Below are 18,278 nucleotides of genomic sequence, written 5' to 3'. Positions count from 1 at the left end.
GTAGTATGAGTGCTCTGTTTCTAATCTTGTGTGTGGTTTCAGTTTGCAGTGTTGAAGGCCCATGTCTCAATCACACACAATAATGCAGTTTATTAAATGTCTTCCAGAGCAGCCTGACATTCCTCATTTTAAGATTATAAGCTCCACCTTGCTTTTCCTAACTTGTCTGCACATATGTGCCTTGCTAATGGATTTTTCTGATGTCAGATGCCCATGGCTATCTGAAGATGTACTTTCCTTGGATTCCTCATTGCTAACAGGACACCACTTATTGGGTGGGTGTCCTATTTCTGTTCTGTTGTTGCTGCTGTTTTTTGAGATTTGATGTCTTATGTGTTTGAATATTTTGCAGGCAGATATGGTTGTGCACTGCCTACATGCCTGGTGCTGGTGGGAATCAGGAGAGGGTTAGACCCTGGGACTGGAGTTACAGTTGTGAGCCACCAAATGGGTACAGGGAACTGAGCTCAGGTCCTCTGCAAGAGCAGCCAAAGCCGTTCATCTCTGAGCTGTTGCTCCAGCCCCTGCATTCCTCCCCAATTTGTCTTTTTTAAAAAAAGAGAACAAATTCATTCATTAAACCACAAGCATAATGTGAACCATTTCTAATGCTATTATTTTGAAGGCTCCCTCCCCCAAATACTTGGAGAGTACTATGTGCTTGGCAATGTCTCTAATTCTCCTAGAAGTCTTGTTTTAACTGGCATTATACCAGTTCACTATGACACCCACTTTATAATTAATATTTTGTCTTCTGTTATTTTGCTTTTAACATAATTTTCTCCTAAGTAGACTGTGAGCTTCTTACAAACTGGGTGCAGTATGTCATTACCTATTACTCCAAGTCCTGATCACGGTAGAAGCCAAATACACAATAAATGCCAAATAACTCAAATGAGTGAATACTGGTCTTTTTCAATAACTAAAAAATCTCATGAGTATCTCTGATATAGGTCTGCTTTAACACTCACTGTACAATACCCCAGAAAAGGACCACATTTCCATCACTCTGTGGCTGCCCCATGCTCTTCCAGAATCCCATCCCACCTCCTATAGGACCACCCACACGGTGTATAAGAAGGGATCCATTACAAATCCATTTGTACCCTGGCTGCCTTCCCACTACCTATAAAATAAACATTAATTTATTGGTACAAAAGGCTCATCTTAGCCAAACCCAGGACTAGTCTTGGCTTGTTTCTGACACTGTAGTTACAGTGGACTCTCTATGCTTCTTACCCTTGTACGTTTTATTTCTCAGCATTCACTCTCCTGTGCCTGGTAGACTCCTCTGTCCTTACAGAGCTGGTCCTAAATGTCACCTTCTTCCAAGAAGTCAGGAAAGGAAGAATCACCATGTCCATAGTTGTATAGTTGTCCTGTTAGTGCTTTACACTCTCAGCTAGGGTTGCTATGTCTGTCTGCTGCAAATTGTGAGACATCTGGGGTCAGGAGGCCAGTCTTAAATCACTTTATACTGAAGGCAGATGGGTGGGTCACAATCAAATGCCAGCAAATGCTAATAAATGCGTGAAAAGGAGCCATTTCCTTATCAGTCACCCTAGGCACCACCTTCCTGCTGTGCCATGCCATTCTGAGAAGATGAAGGGTACCTGCCAAGGCTGATCATACCTTGTTCCTCTCTTTGCAATGTCCAGTGCGCTGAGCCCTCCCCTTCAATGGTCATGGCCATAGTACCATGTATTTGCTATTTTATTGAGCTAGTTGTACTGAAAAAGTTGACAGCAGGGATCCCTTCTGTGTTGAAGTAAGTATAACAGAAACCTTGGTTGGGATTAGGGGGTATTGGGATCAAAACAATTTATCTGTCTTGTTTTTTCCTCTTCTATTCTGTATTTAAATGTACTATACATATTTATTTAGGTATCATAGTGATAAAATTTTGATAGATTACCATTCTTATAGTTTTTGATTGTTGTTGTTGTTTTGCTTTGTATATTAGGCAAACGACATGAAGGGGTTGTACAGGAAAACAATTCTGGTCTGCACAGAGAGAATGCATACTGGTATTGTATTGGCAGTCTGCAGGAAACCTTGACTTTACTGCTTCCTAGAGGAGGAACCTGCCTTCAGCTTCCATCTGAACCAGCTGATTCTTCCTTCGGTGAGTGTTTTTTTTTTTTTTTTTTTTTTTTTTTTTTTTCCTGGAAGAAAGGATAAAGGACAAAATTCAGATTCTGATGTAAAAATAAAGGCCATTCGGATTAGCGGATGCTGACTCTAAATGGACAAGGAAGTGCTTTTCCACATAGCACAAAGTGACTTAGCAATCCACGGTAAATTCTGGTGTGTGTGTGTGTGTGTTGTGTAGGTGTTTCAATCGCTTATCTCATTTTTTGAGACAGGGTCTCTCTCCCTGAACCCGGAGTTCCGTATTTAGATGAATTAGCTGGCAGTCCGAGTGACACCCCCTCCCCAACTTTTAAAGTGTGTACTCGGGTGTATGTTGGGAGGAGCGATCCAAACAACTCAGGTCCTCGCGTTTGCATTACACACACCTCACCGTGTGTGTAATCGTATCTTTGCGGAAACTCCGTTTTAAAAATAATTTCATGCAGTGGAGCAAACGCTATCTTTCCTTTGAACAGAATTACAGGTCCTGATCTCCCGACCAACCCCCCCCCTCCAGATCCTGACACAACGAGTGTCCACGTAAAACACAGGTTGGTCAGGGACTGCACCTGTCTCTGGCGAGGAAGATCTAGAAGTTAGGGCGAGGATGCATATGTCATTCTATAGAGAACAAATCTATTGTTTTAGACCCACACATTGAGTAGGACGAGGGACAAAGACAAAGATATAAGTAGTAAAAACAGACATTTTAGTCCCAGTTTCACAGGCAGAGAATTAAAGATTTGAGAGATGGAGGAATAAAGGAAAGACAATGGAAGTCTACTCAAAATTTCCACGGAATTAACTTGCTTTCCTAGGCACGCACTGTCACTCAGGGTCCGGTGCCGCCGCAGGTTAGATATCCTGCGTCCCCTAGTGCTCCTGGCAGGTCTAGGACCAGCGCAGGGTCCAGCAGCAGCTCCCACTTCCTGGGGTCTGAAGGTCCTCCAGCGGGTCACACACCCCGGAGTTCTGAAGTTCTGACCGCCTGGGCGTCCTCGACCTGGGCCGGCAGAGCCAGGCCCGGGAGGGGGGGGTGGTGAGAGGGGTTGGGGTGATGGCAGTGTTGCGTCTCCACAGATCCCCCTGGTCCCCAGGCTCGGCGTGAGCTGGGGGGGGGGGCGGGGCGTTGCTCCGACGCCAGCCTTTGGTACCTGGCAGCCGGCCGCCACGTCAAGGTTTGTTTAATAATCGACAGGGTATTTATGGCCTGGCGGGCGAGCAGCGGCGGGGGAGCTAGAACAGCAAGCCAGCCAGTGGATGAAGTGTGGCGCCTGCGGCTAAGGGCGCCTCCCCCCTCGGCTTCCCGAACCCTGCCAGGTCCGACCCGAGGGGGAGGATGGACACACCAGCTGCGTTCTGAGCCTGCGTAGAAGATAACACCTTTGCGGCCACAGCACCCCACCGTCCCGCCCAGGCAACCCCCTTGTCCCTGACCCTTCTACCACTCTCGATCTCCCGGAGTCGGACGCGCAGAAGAGCGCGCGATGGCAGACAACGTGAAGAGGCTGGCCAGAAGCGAATCTTTTCAAGCACTGCAGGAAAAAGTCTCCTTCTGGGAGAAGGACTACAACGTGAGTCCGGGTGGGAGACCCCGGGCTCACCCTGCCGAGTCCCCCCCCCCCCCCCCCCACATAGCCTCGACCCGGGCTGGCGTCCGGGAAGTCGCCACGCAAAGCTACCGCTCTTGGGACCCTAACGGGGATCTCAGACTGCTACCTAGATCAAAGAAGGAAGTTCCAGTCAATCGGAACCCTTCACCCGGGGTGGGGTGATTCTGGCAGCCACAGAGCATTAACCTGTGTTCGGTAACCATGGACGCCGGTGGCCCTAGCAACAGAGGGGCTGAGACAGACTGCCAGCCACTCCCTTTCTCTCTGCCTGCTTTGGAATTATTTATACACCACCTTTCCCACTCACTGCCTTTCCACAGGTTCTCATTTTTTCACGACACCCAGGATCGTATCAGAGCGAACTTTTATAAACCTGCACCGGGTATTTATTACAGGAAAAGGGACACTTGGAAAAGTTGCGTCCTTTGCGCGCTGGTCAACATGGTAGTTAGGAAGATACCAGGGAGGTTTCAAGGTGTTGTAAGAAATTACTGTGTCACCAGCATTTTGTCACACTCAGAAGCACACTCTAAATTCTATTAATCCCACTCCACCCTGGCTCCAACAGCTGCAAGCTGTATTTGTCTCACATTCCATCCAAGTGTCTGAATAGGAAGGAGGCTCTGGGCTTTACCCAGAGCACAGAGCAGTCAACAGGGAGAGGTGAGCTGAGAATTGGGTCGTTAGCTTGAGTTCTAGGTCTGAGTGTGACTATAGCTAGCCAAGTAATGTTTCCCAGACTTTCGGGGTCTTAGCACCTCAATTTGCTCCACGGTTGGGATTTTAATTATTGTTAAATAGTAATAATAATTACAATCATTTGTAATGTTACTTTATAAACTTCAGATTTTAAAAATCTAGATTGGCTTATTTTTGAATTTGCATCTGAATGTACCCTATATCTTGTTATATGTGGTTTGGATTCGGGTCAGTTGCTAAACACATCCCTGTAACCCCCAAAGTGGTTTTATTAGTACCAGGGAATTTTGACTTAAATATTCACTGCAGCAAACTCTAGTTTAAATGCTAGCTGTAGGGAACTACACTTATTAAAAAGTGGTAAATTGTATTTTCTTTGGAAGGTTGATTTTGCTGATTGTATCCATACTGGCTTAGTTAGAATTTACTTAAAAAAAACAAATACAAAACAAGTCATGCATAACCCATTACAATTAAAGCCACCCCCTGGAGGAAAGTTATTTTAAAAGAAAATGAGTAAATGGTTTATATTAATCCTAAACACAATGCATAATATCAATTTTCTTCCAACTAATGACTTTTTGGGCTAACATCTGATGGATGGAGCTTTCCTTTTATTTGCCTCATGTGGTTTCCTTCTCCCTCATCCTCATCTCCTCCTTGCTTTGGGCAGGTGGTGCATTAGCACCCACACCTGGTAGTTGTGCTCTAAGACAGGCTTCCCTGTGTACTGAGCCTCAGCTCCTTTTATCCATGTTTCCATCTTCCTCTGTTTCAGTTACCTACAATCAAAATCAATTACTATGTTTTAGATGTTGTGTGGATAGGGTGGTGAAATCTCTACTAGAGGTTGAATCATTTCTTGTTGAAACTTGTCCAGAGTACGCATGAGCTATATACATCCGGCAGATAGCACTGCCTCAGTTTCCAAATGAACAGCTGATGGTCTTTAAAAAAATATCAGTCTATGCCCTAAAGCCTTAAAAAATGTTGGTTTATCCAGGCAGGGCTGACACATTCCTGTAATCCCAGCACTTGGGAGGAAGAGGCAGGTAGATCTTTGTGAGTTCAAGCCGAGCCTGGTCTATAGAGCCAATTTCAGGGCAGTCAGAGATGTTAACACAGCAAAATCCTGTCTTGAAAACCCAATGTAGTGTGTGTGTGTGTGTGTGTGTGTGTGTGTGTGTGTGTGTGTGTGTGTTGGTTTATATTTAATCTTAAAGCACCAGCAGTCTTCTGGGTCAAGGAAGAAACAACTCCGTGTTGATTTAACTCAATCCTTTTTAAGGTCGATGTGATGGTTCATTAGGTAGTCACCTGCTGCCAAGCCTTGACCTGATTCCATCCCCAGGACCCACACGATGGAAGAAGTCGATTCCCACAAGTTATCTTCTGGCCTCCACATGTTCACCATGGCACATTTGCATCTCCTACCCATACATAATGTAATAAAGTATTATGAAATTATATAGGGAAAGGATGCTTTCGGCCATTTCCCAAAGAAGCAGACACTAAAACAAACAGTCCTGCCTCTCTTTGCCAAGCAGGTGATACTCAACTTTAGTGTAAGCCGATCAGGTGCCTTTAAAGCTTGACTTTAAAGGACAGCTTGGTTTGATTTTTCAGAAGCTGCTCACCATCGTTGTTCATCTAGGAACAAAGGCAACTACCAAAAGCTTAATAACTCACCCAGTAAATAGTCAGTGGCCAGAAAATTAGGGGGTCTGATAAGAATTTTTACAAGGCATCTTTATTCACTCATCCAACAACGTTTTAAAGTGTACATGGTGTGCTTATCTATGCTAGGTGCTGGGGTTAGCAGTGGGAGCTATATGATTTTCTCTTTTTTAAACACAACTTCTTTATTAATCTTTATATACCCTAATTCTGTTCATCTCCCGATCCCCTACAATCCCCCCTCATCTCAGTTGCACCCCTTCAGAAAACAAAACAAAGTAAGCAAGCAAGCAAACAAAAGCTAAACAAAAATCTCAATAAACTACAACAGAACTAAAGCCACACCTGAAACAAAGATCTCTGTTTCTTCTCTTCTCCATCCCCTCTTCATCAGTCCTGATGGCACTGGAGGCTTCGGTGTGTCATACAGTATTCCTCTTTGTCTCATCAGCTTGACTAGCAACTGCTCATGGCAGTGAGTCATTGGTCTGGTTCAAGGCCTCTGGTTTTTGGTGACCATCCTCACTGGAGCTCTTTTGGGGTCTTCCGTGTCTTAGAGGTCTTTGTGGTATCATTCCTAGGACCAATCTCTTCATGAGCTCCAGCAGGACCTAGATTGGGTAGATGCTGTGTGTGTGTGTGTGTGTGTGTGTGTGTGTGTGTGCGTGCGCGCACACACACACACACCTGGGTGTTAGCCAGCAAGGTCAGATTGACCCAGCAGGTGAGAAAAAAGCCAGCCTGGCTCCTTGGGTCCGGGCTGGTAGAAGTTATATATTTTTAATTACAAATTTATATTTTCTGTGTATGAGTGTTTTGCCTGTGCAGCACTCGATCAGTACTGGCAGAGAACTAAATAGTGCACAGGGTCCTCTGAAACCAGAGTTACCAATGGTTGTGGTGATTTGCCATATGAGTGCTGAGAATTGAACCAGAGACCTCAGAAGAGGAGCCAATGCTCTTAACTGCTGAGCCATCACTCCATCCCCAATGGAGCTGCATCTTAATGAAGAGCCCCCATCTGTAGAAGAGAAAGAGGGTGGAAGAAGTAGGGATGCCTGGGACTGGTGAGTCTGGGACTAGTTCAAAGAAGGGGATGCCAATGAGATGAGGCAGAATAGGTGGAGAATTGGGGGCAGATGTCAAAAGGGGTTCACTTCACTTGAGGGCCAGAGGGAGACTCTGAAAGCACAATGCAGGAAGAGGACCACTTGGGATTAGGTTTTATACTGGTTGTACTTGTGATGGGGAAACTAAAGTCTCTAAGAAGAAGATTTGGGGGTTAAGTGATACTTGAGGCAAGAGAATGTATGAATATAGCAACCTGGCATATTTAGCAGACAAGATGAAAGACACCAAGAATGCTCTTTAAGGTTCATGTGAGACCACACTTTAAATATCTGAAATTTATGGGGCAACAACTATATAGTTTTATTGGCCAATTCTGGAAAAGATAAGAATCACTTTATGCATAGCTGAATTCTGATGACAATTACTCCTTGGAGATGTCATCTGGAGACAAGGAATGCACCTTACATTGCATATCTTCAGTAGGTCAACCTTGGACTGATCCCTCTTCTATCTGGGATACCTCTCTTTCCCCTCAAACTCCTGTGGTCTAAGGAGTTAACTTAGATGTGCTTAGCTTGATTCTAGAGTTATAGCAGCAAATGGTAAATACGCAATCTTTTATAGATGACATTTTTTTGAGTCAAAGTCTTGTTATATACAGGCCAGGTAATTTTTAACTTGTAGTCCCTCTGCCTCAACCTTTTGAATGCTGAGATTACAGGCATGCAATTGTTTTCTTTTCTTTTGTTTTTAAGTAAAACAATAGATACTAAAACATTACAATTCAGAATTTTTGTTTGTCTTTTTGTTCTTTTTAACAAAAGACGTCTCAAACTTGATTATGTAGCTAGAGATGAACTTGAATTCCTAATCTTCCTGTCTTCACCTCTCATGTACTGGAATTACATATGTGAGTCGTCATGCCCTGTTTATGTGCTGCTAGGGATAGAATTGGGGATTTGTTCATGCCAGGCAAGGATTCCATCAGTGGAGCCCCATCCCTCAGAAAGATTGGTTATTTAATATGTGAGTGAGACTGCTGGCTAGAGCTAGTCATATGAAAAAAGTTCTCTCTATATTACTTTTCTCTTACATTAAGGATGCCTATGCTAATAGTTGAAAATGTGGTATTAAATGTCAGCATACAAAAAGGAGATCTTACTGAGATGTGTGTTCTGTTTGGCTTAGAATATTATTTGTGCTTGAAACAGAGGTCTGCAGTGTTGCTATGGTGTATTCAAACAGACTCACTGACCATTGTAACTGCTCCTCAGTCAACAGACTAACACATTCTACAGGGTGCAATCTAAGCAGTGAATTTAGAGCATTACCCCTCCCCCCTTAATCTCTTTACTGCCAGATCAAGCTGCAGGAATGAATGAACAAACTCAGATCTCAAGATCTCAGTGGAAAAGATACTTTTCTTTTGAAAAGTCACAGGGCAGCTCTTCATCCCTGGTTCAGTTCCTCTTGGGAGAGCGTAGGTGGTGTCTTATGCCATCTAGGAGCTTCAGGTGAAGGAAGCAAACTTGTGCTGTTCTTCAATGACATATCATTCTTATCCATCATCCCTTTGCCAGAAGCATGCTTGTGTATCGCTTAATGATGGGTGTATCTTTTGAGAAAAATATCCTTGGGCAATTCTGTAGTATAGTGTATACTTACCCAAGCTGAATGATGCTGTGGAACCACTGTCTTGCATATGGCCGTTGGTTATAGAAATGTTATAGAACCACAGTTCTGTGGCTCCAGTTTGTTAGGCAGCTAAAGAGTGGCTGAGAGTGTAAGAACACTGCAGCATTGTAGAAACCTGCTCTTGCTTTTTTGGAGTTGCCTTCTCTTGTCTTCATCTCTCTTTCTTTGTTGCCATCTTGCTAACTCTCCTTTTTTTTTTTTTTTTTTTTTCCTTCAGCCCACTTCTGACACAGCAAGATGGTCCCTGAGCCCTTTGCCCATCTTGTATCATCAGCATGATCTCAACTCTGTAGACTTCCACTCTCTCCCATCCATAGTCACAGCACCATTCTTGCCTCTCTTTAGAGTTCCAGACTCTACCTGCTTTTGGTAGTGTTGTGGTGTGAAGCATGTCTCATATGCTGGGGTTATGGGAGGTAGTATAGAGTCCAGATCAACCATCCTTTGAATGACCTAACTTTACTTTCCTGTGCTGGTGCACCTCCTGTACTAAAGATAGCCAGTGTATAGTATTGTTTTCAGGACTATCCTACAAAGTATTCTATGTAAAGTGTCTTAGCACAGTGCTGGGAGGAGGCAGAGACTCAGCCAGAGATGCTTATTAGACATTTCTATTTCCATATGAAGGTCTTGCAGACACCCTGAACTGCCCAAGCCCAAACTCATTACCCTTAGGTAATGCTCACATCAGTGGAATCTTGGCTGATGTGTGATTGGTGATGAGGACACTTGGTGTGTCTGCATCCCTCATCGTTCCTCAGCCTTCCTCCCCTTCAGACTTACTCCTTTACCATCTCTAAACCCCAGAGTCACCCTTGAACACCCTCTACCTCTCCTCCAGTCCCCTTGTGATGTGGACTCTACATGATCTGTCCCTAAAAAAGAATTTTGTAAGGTGAGAAGTACCCATGGCTTTGTCAGGTGACCTGACCTTGCTTGTCTTGTTTGTGTTTTCATCAAGCCTTCTTGTGGTACGTTGATGCTTCCAGCTGGGTCTTTGAATGAAGGAGGCACATTCTCCAGACACTTCTGCCTCTGCTTGTTGCTCCTTCTCTTGAAATGCCCTATGCTCTCCCCTCCCCCTTCTCTTCTTTTCCCATCTCCTCTCCTCCCCAGCTCTCTTTCCTCTCTCCCCACCCAGAGCTTGTTTTGTTCAGCCTCTAGCTTACTTCCCATACAGAACACTCGGTATAGTCAGGGATGATCATTTATAGAGTGTTTGCTTCTCAGTCTCCATCCTCTTCCCCAGTGGCCAAGTCCCATAGAAGTCAACATGTTTCATTTAAAAGTAGATTTGGCATGGGGGCACTGCCAATCCAAGACCCTATATAGACTAGGAAGTCCAGGGACTTATGAAAGAGTAAATCTTAGACTCTGTACTCTGGACAGAGTATATTGATTACCATCTTCTTTCTGTTTATCAAATGATGGGGTTAATTGGATAATGTGATCCTATTATAGCTCAAGCATCCTATGCAGTGCTTTGTGTGGGGCGCTGGGCATGTTTGGACATGTCTCAGGATATCCTGTGTGAATATTTGTGTTGTGTACGCAAAGGCTCCTTTGTACACCAGACAAGGCACAGAAACAGGTGATGGGAAACCACAACCACTTCTAGTTGAGGATCTATGTTTCAATCAGAACAAAAAAGTCAGTTACTTCCAAAATCTGAGGACACAGAACATCTCATTTACATGTCTTTGGTAAAAGAATCCATCGTGCTGTTGGACAGTGGGATTTGAACCCAGAGCTGCCTGATACCTGATTGATCCCTGTCTCCTTTTGCTGCTGCATACTACCTCACAGCTACCTGCTGCTTCCTGAAGGGCTGGGTAGTTTGTTTGGATTCTTTCTTCTAACAATTTGCAGGATATTTTCATCCCCACTGTATGAGATGGGAAACAGGCCCAGTTGGCAAGCTTAGGTAACTTGTGCATAATCCCCACATCTATGTAGGATTTATTGTTTGTTCATAGCTCTGTCCCTTCTTTCAGTGTCAGAATCAGTTCAAGGTTTAGCTATGGACATTAAATAATGACCAAAGCAGAATAAAAACCAAGAGGCCCACATGCCCTTCTAGTGTTCAATCCTCATAGCTGAAAGGGTTCCATGTCCAGAAGGGCCATCTCTTTCCCCCAAACCACCTAGCTAACTTCAGAATCTTTCCCCAATGTTTTGGGACAGCAGCTCCTCAGTGGACTCGATGCTCGTTACACTCCTAACAGTCATCCATCTACTGGTGGCCACGGGTGGCCTCTTGCCTTGCTCCCCATTGAATCCCCACCCGAACCCCAGCACAATACCTTCCTGATGTTAAAGGGGTTGTAAACTCATCACATATAATGTTCAAAACTGAACTTTATGTACCAGATGAATGGTACAGCAGATAAATGAGGCAGCCATGTGTATGGGATGGGGGGTAAACAGTCTCCAGTTCATAAGGGGACTTTTTTTCTTTCAGTAGTCTACTGAGTAGCTATTGCTATGAAATCAGTTTCTCAAACCTCAGTGGCTTAAACACACACAAAACAGCCTCCCCCCAGTCATTTATCAGTTCAGGGCAAGGGTTTATCAAGTCAAGGGCTCTGGGAGTCTCGTGCTTCCACACCTCTCCTCTCCTTAGAGATTCCTAATGCTTCCTCTGCATTTAACTGGCAGATCTGGGAATCTAGAAACAGGAATGCTCAAGAGATTTTCTCTGCCAGGCCTGGTGTGTACCATTTCCGAGACCATGAATTGAATCCAATCACAGAGTCTCCTGGGCCAAGTAGGTCAGTCCCAGAGGAATTGATTCTGGTGGTGCCCAGCAATGGCTGCCAGAGCCAGTAGCCCCTGGATCACACAGGCTCATGTCTATCTGCAGTGGGTTCCAGTAACTAGGAAATGTACAGATTTCTTCTGTTTTGACATTACAGACAAATTCCTGTGATGAAAATCTAAATTATTGCATCGGACTCATCGAACAAGTTGCCAAAGTACAGGCACAACTCTTTGGGATCCTCACAGTGACAGCCCAAGAAGGTGAGAGCAGCTTCTGCCTCCCCATCCCTTAAACCCTCTCCTTTCTGTTTGCTGTGTGTGTGTGTGTGCGTGCGTGCGTGCGTGCGTGCGTGTGTGTGTGTGTGTGTGTGTGTGTGTGTGTGTGTGTGTGTGTGTCCCAACCCTGCTGATCTGTATGTTCTCTTAGGAGGACATAATGAGGGTGTGGAAACAATCAAGAGCCGCCTTTTGCCTTTGCTGGAGACTTCTTTCAGTTCTGTAAACGTGTTAAAACATATGGAGAACAAGGACTCCTCTATGCAGGTAAGGATGCTCAAGGGTCATACAGCATAATAAAACTGGAACTGTCAAGACAGGAAAACTAAGCAAAGAGTGTCCTCTCCTGTCTTGGTACTAGTAACATCCATAGGTCAGTGTCAGTTTCTAGAGAGTTGGAACACAGACTGGAAAGACAGGATGTATCATATAAGGTATCTGTCCTTTCATGTTTCCTATTGCCACAAGCTCCCCGAGGCTGGATAATATACACATACGTGTATTTACTTTACACTTTTGGAGTTTGAAAGCCCAAGCAGCATGATGTAGACTTCAGTGGGGATCTTTCAAGGGACAACATTATGTTGGTGGGTGGGGGTGTGTATGGGAGGAAGTGATCATATGGCAGGACGGGAAACTAAAGCATGGAGAGGGGCCAGGCTTGCTCCTTCATAATAACTCTTTTGAGAGCTAGCCAGAGTCTCATGAAAACTTCTAGTTTCCCATGTTCTAATGGCTTTTCCCATCAGACCCTACCTGTCATCAGGACACACCAGAGCCCAAGCTTCCAATCCATGTACTCTTGAGGAAAGCAATGTAGCCATATTATATACCATGGCAGTCATTAATTGTACTATCAAATGTTTAAATGGCTTTGTATAGATTTCTAATAAAAGATGATGTAGTTAGAGTGGGCTGTTCTGAGCAGAAACCAGAAGGTGAAAGGTTTCTACTTAGGTGAGAACCAAACTGGACAGAAAACTGCACTCTCTGCAGGCCCTGGGAAAGTTAGAAACCTTTATGTTTCCATATACGTATTTGCCAAGTTAATGGCAGGATCCTGACTTTTAAAATGTGGTAGGTATACAAAAACAAAACAGCTTTGCAGGGGGCCTGGCACTTGGGAACTCTCTCAGCCTAGAGATGTCAGTTGTCATTAATATTTTTTTGAGGACATACACTGATTAGAGTTTTACTTCTGTGGGTGTTATTCTGAATTAGGACCATGCTTTGAATCATTTTATTCTGGGAGTAGATATGATGTAGGATGATGTTATAAGGTCTTTACTTTAGAACAAGTTGTAATTTATATACAGTGAAGTTCACAGTAGGTGAGTTTTGCAGTCAAATGCTCTACCAGGGACCTCTAGTAGATGAGTTTTGAACTAGGAACAAACACACAACACTAATTCCTGCACTGATATACAAATCATTACCACCCTCCATGCCTGCCTTGTGCCACCTTCAGAGCAGCAACTGGGGGTTCCTGCTGTAGAGGTTTACACAAATGGAGCCAAGCTCTTTTGTGTATGGCTTCTTTTGCTTAGCACGGTTTTAGTCATCTGTCCATGTCATTTTCCATACTATTCTTTTTCTTTCCAGGACACGTATAATAGAAATAAAAACAAAGACACTGGTTTTCGGGATCAGGACCAACAGCTAGTAGACAATGAATCCAGCCCAGACAGTCAACAAAACCAGGTTCAAGACGAGTAAGAGGAATGCAAGTTATCTTTTTTTCAAACAGAATTGTTCTAAAATTAGTTACATTTTAAGTTTGGAAAGATAATAATGGGTCATGTGCAATGTAGGGATTTGCAAGTAGTACGTGTGTGTGTGTGTGTGTGTGTGTGTGTGTGTGAGAGAGAGAGAGAGAGAGAGAGAGAGAGAGAGAGAGCGGGAGAGAGAGAGCGGGAGAGAGGGTGAGGGGGTGTTTGGGGGACTGAGGTGGACCTGGGTACCTATACTCTGTGATCCTTGGTTCTTCACCTCCATCTCTGTTGTTCTTCAACAGCTTGAACTTTAAATAAAGACCATGAGATAATAATGTGTTAGTTGTCAGAGAATGTGTAGGAAGAGAAGGACGATGAAGGAGGGTGGAAGACAAGGTGAAGAGGAAAACAGAAAGAGAAGTGGAGGGGACAGGGCGGGGCGGGGTGCCTGTATCAGTTACTTTCTCAGTGCTGAGACACAGGACCTGACAGGAAGTGGTTTAAGGGACACAGGGTTCATTTTGAGGAAATACATCCCATCCTGGTGGGGAAGGCATGGTGGCTGAATCAGGAGCAGCTGCTCACATTGCATTCATTCAAGGGGGTGGGGGAGTGATGAATCCTAGGCTCAGCTTTTTCCCTTTTGTTCAGTCTGGCAGGTAGGCAGCTGCTTCAGACTTCAATTACCCAATCTAGACAATCCCTCCCTGGCATGCCCAGACGCTTACGTCCCAGTGGTTTTGTTTTTTACTATATTTTATTACTTATACATGTATATATAATAACTTAGTATGTTAATATATGATAATATATATGTATATATACTTAAAAGTTAGGCAATACCAGACAAGAAGAAAGAGTCATATTAAGCTTGGAAATCACTGCAAAGAAATTTCAGACTTTGGATCTGAACTTGAGGAAGGTAGGCAATTTATATGGGACACCATTTGATATGCTTAATTAAAAAGCAAACAAAACCAACAACAGCAAAACTCACCCCCCGCCCCAGCATCCACTTCATTCCTACCATGGACAGGACAGCAAGTAAGTCAGGGATGGATAGTTTGTGACTCTATCTTGTTCTTTGGTGGAATTTTCTTTTTTCCTTCCTACATGGAAAGTCTTCCATTTTGCTTAATAATAAAAATAATACAAATTTGCTTCTCAAATACATAGAAATAAAAATATAAAGGTAAGCCAGATGGCAGTGGTGCGTACCCTTAATCCCAGCAGAGGCAGACTGATCTCTGAGTTCGAGACCAGCCTGGTCTACAAGAGCTAGTTCCGGGACAGGCTCCAAAGCTACACAGGGAAGCTCTGTTGCAGTTCCCGCCCCCCCCTCCAAAAGTCATGTTAGCTCACTGTTCAACATTTTGAATACTTTACTCCAGAAACAGTGCGTGCCTGTACCTACACACACACACACGTATGCAGCTGCAGTGGGCAAATGTGCACACACAAGCTGAGCTCCTCAAAAGATTCTAAGTGTTTCATCCCATGTTAGCTGATTTCTTCATTTGCCAGTTCTCAGTGAGATGGGCTTATCTCGTTGATCATAGTCCTCTTTGTGTAAAGTGTCTACTAAATCCCAAGAGCCATTTCCCTTCTGAGTTGGTTTGCCTCTTGGAATCTTTCCCTGCTCCATTCTTAGGCATCCCAAAGGTGAGTCACTTGGGTCCTGCACTGTTCTGTGGTCTTTGCTGGCCTTGGTTCCCTCTGGCCCTAGTGTCTCATGCTCATGGGTTCTGCCTTAGGGCTTGTCAGCTTCAGCTTCATATTTGCTGGCAACTGCTTCAGATGATGATGGCTCTCTGGTTTCTCTAGTTATAAAGGAAAGCTTTGAGAATTTGTTGCATTTTGATGTCTGCCAGCACAGATAGGGTCAAGATTTCCTACTCTGTTTTTGTGTGTTACATGGGTCTCCCATCACTCTTAAGGGGTGAGAAGGACCAGGAATCTTGATTGTCTTGCTGTGAAGAGGCCATGATCATGAAACTCATCACTGAAAGCATTTAATTGGGGGCTGGCTCACAGTTTCAGAGGTTTAGTCCATTGTCATCGTGGTGGGAAGCATGGAAGCATGCAGGCAGACATGGTGCTGAAGAAGCAGCTGAGAGATCTCCAGGCAGTAGGAAGAGAAAGACACTGGGTCTGGCTTGGGCTTTTAAAACCTCAAAGCCCATCCATCTGTTATGATACATTTTCTCCACCAAGGATCTACTCCAAAATCTCCTAATCCTTCTAGGTAGTGCCATTACCTGAAGACTAAGCATTCAAATATATGAGCCTGTGGGGGCCAATCTTACTCAAAGCAAAACGTTGGTAAATGCATGTGTTTTTTTGTTTGTTTTTTGAGACAGGATTTCTTTGTGTAGGTCTGTAGACCAAGCTGGCCTCAAACTCAAGAGCTCTGTCTTCCTCTGACTCCCGAGAGCTGGGATTAACAGCTTGCATCACCACTGCCCAGCTGCATTTTTTAAAAAATGCATTTTCTTTGGAAAATGCTTCCAGGATGGAAATTTGTAAGAATAGTGTCAACAACACCCAACCCACCCTTTCATGTCATGTGTCCCATTTACTTTATCTTTCCCGAGTGACTCGTTTTCCTTCCAGAGGCCTTCATACTCACATGGAGATAGTTGCTTCCATGCCTCAACTTTGCTTAGTTTCATTTAATACCTCTTTGGCTCTTACTCTGTTTTTACTTAAGATTTTCTAGATCATGGAGTCTGTGTACCCTGTGTTAGAAATCTTCTCAAAGAATCAAGTCCATGCATCACAAGACATTTAAATGAAATATATTTACTTGACTAAAACAGCTTCTAGTTGAAGAATGTATCTCTAGCTCTTATCCAGTCCTTATGTCATCCAAATGTGTGAAATTAGTACTGTGCTTGCCTGTGTGTAGTTGTACATATATGTTCATGCTATGTGCTAGGAGAGGAGGTACATCTTTATCTCTGTCTGCACCTTTCCTCTTGGTCCATTTTCTTTGCTATTGTTGATTTTCTTTTGTTCTCTCTTGATTAAAAAAATAATTTTTTCACATTTCCTCTGCCAAACAAATGGTGTACTGTTTTTAAATTCAGCCTCAGGCCATGGGCAGAATGCAGCCAAAGTCTTTGCCAGAATGATATGAAAGGCTTCTACTCCAATCCCAGTGAAGTTCTGTTAGTCTGAAACCTTGTGAGTTGGTACTGTCCATACTTCTACAGTTCATAGTACATCTTCATTCTGGTCCTCAGAGAACCTTCCAGAGGGCCATTAAGCTCTGATTACAGCATTCTAGGGCTTTTTCCCGCCTGCAGCTTCAAACTCTTCCATATTATTCCCACAAACAGTTGCATGAGCCTTCTAGTCAGGGAGTCACACATAGCACCCACCTTACTTTTTAGGACCAATTTGTGGTTTAGTTATGCTCCTCAATGCTGTGACTAAAATCCTGATGTCTTAGTTAGGGTTTCTATTGCTATGATAAAAAATAATGACCAAAATCAGCTTGGAGATGAAAAGGGCTTATTTAATCTTAATTGTAGTACATCATCCAGGGAAGTCAGGACAGGAACTCGTGGCACGTTACCTAAAGATATGGACTGATGCAGAGGCTGTGGAGGGGTGCTGCTTACTGGCTTGGTCCCTGTGGCTTGCTCAACCTGCCTTCTATACCACCCAGGGATTTCTGCCTAACAGTGGCACTGCCCACTGTGAACTGAGCACTCAGAGAGCAATCAACAATCAAAATGCACCATGGGCTAACCCGCGACATAAAACTAACCAGCATGTCTGACTAGATGAAACTTAGAGGGACAGACATTTATATTGGCTCATGGTTTAGGGAGATATAATCCATTACAGAGAGGAAGGAGTGTTGGAGACATTGGAGGCAGTTTGCTCATATCTTCATGAATCAGGAAGTAGAGTCAGGAGGACGTTGGCTTTCAGTGACTTTCTCCCCGTACCCTAATAGTCAGCCCATGGGATGCTCTGACTCCATTAAAGGTCATTCTCTCTTCAGTTAATCTTCTCTGATATACCTCCAAAAAACATATCTTGCCAAGGTGTTTCTTAATAGAATCAAGTTGATAACCACCACAATAGATAATGACTGTTTTTATACTGAAAAGTACTAGAAAAAGAAATGAAGCCCCACAGTGAAAACAGTGAGAACAGGAGTCGGTACATAGTGGAAAACGGAGAGCTTATATAGAGAAACTACCTGGGAACTGGACGGAAAGGGTAGATGATATGAGAGGATGGAGCAGGAGGAATCTAATGTTGGTTCTTTTAGGGATTAGCTCTGTAATCTCTCGATGTTTGACTAAGCAAGGGATGCTAGCATGCTTCTGGTTGAGTCCATTGTAATGTCTACAGTAAGGTCCAAGGGCTGAGAAGCTGTTGTTTATGGTGAATTTATCACTCAGGCTAGGAATTCCCTAGAAAATCTAGGCCTCGAGTTGGAAAGTCTGCCAATTTGGGAGAATCCGGTTTCAGTTACTGATTTCTCTTACAGTCTGGATGACACTGGAAAGAATCTTGAAGGAGCCAAGAACAGATCAACCATATCCCTCATGGCTGCAGAGGAGGAGATAAATCAGCTAAAAAAGCAGTAAGAAAAAACAAATAACAACCCATAGAATTCCTG

The 18,278-nt window shown here is 43.8% G+C and overlaps 2 protein-coding genes across 2 annotated transcripts in view; one reads left to right on the top strand and one right to left on the bottom strand.

The window, feature by feature from the left end:
* Ociad2 (OCIA domain containing 2) overlaps positions 1-18,278 on the bottom strand; it is an 844,164-nt gene that overhangs the window by 320,159 nt on the left and 505,727 nt on the right. The window lies entirely within an intron of this gene.
* Positions 3,597-18,278, top strand: part of Spata18 (spermatogenesis associated 18) — a 28,644-nt gene continuing 13,962 nt past the window's right edge. Inside the window, exons 1-5 of the mRNA XM_051198375.1 lie at positions 3,597-3,707; positions 11,804-11,909; positions 12,076-12,191; positions 13,527-13,636; positions 18,147-18,242. Of these exons, the coding sequence (XP_051054332.1) occupies positions 3,621-3,707; positions 11,804-11,909; positions 12,076-12,191; positions 13,527-13,636; positions 18,147-18,242 (515 nt within the window). The 5' untranslated portion in view covers positions 3,597-3,620. The remainder of the gene's footprint in view (positions 3,708-11,803; positions 11,910-12,075; positions 12,192-13,526; positions 13,637-18,146; positions 18,243-18,278) is intronic.

The sequence above is a fragment of the Phodopus roborovskii genome, unplaced genomic scaffold (assembly GCF_943737965.1).
Source record: "Phodopus roborovskii unplaced genomic scaffold, PHOROB, whole genome shotgun sequence".
Lineage (NCBI taxonomy): Eukaryota > Metazoa > Chordata > Mammalia > Rodentia > Cricetidae > Phodopus > Phodopus roborovskii.
This window is presented reverse-complemented; position numbering and strand designations above follow the sequence as displayed.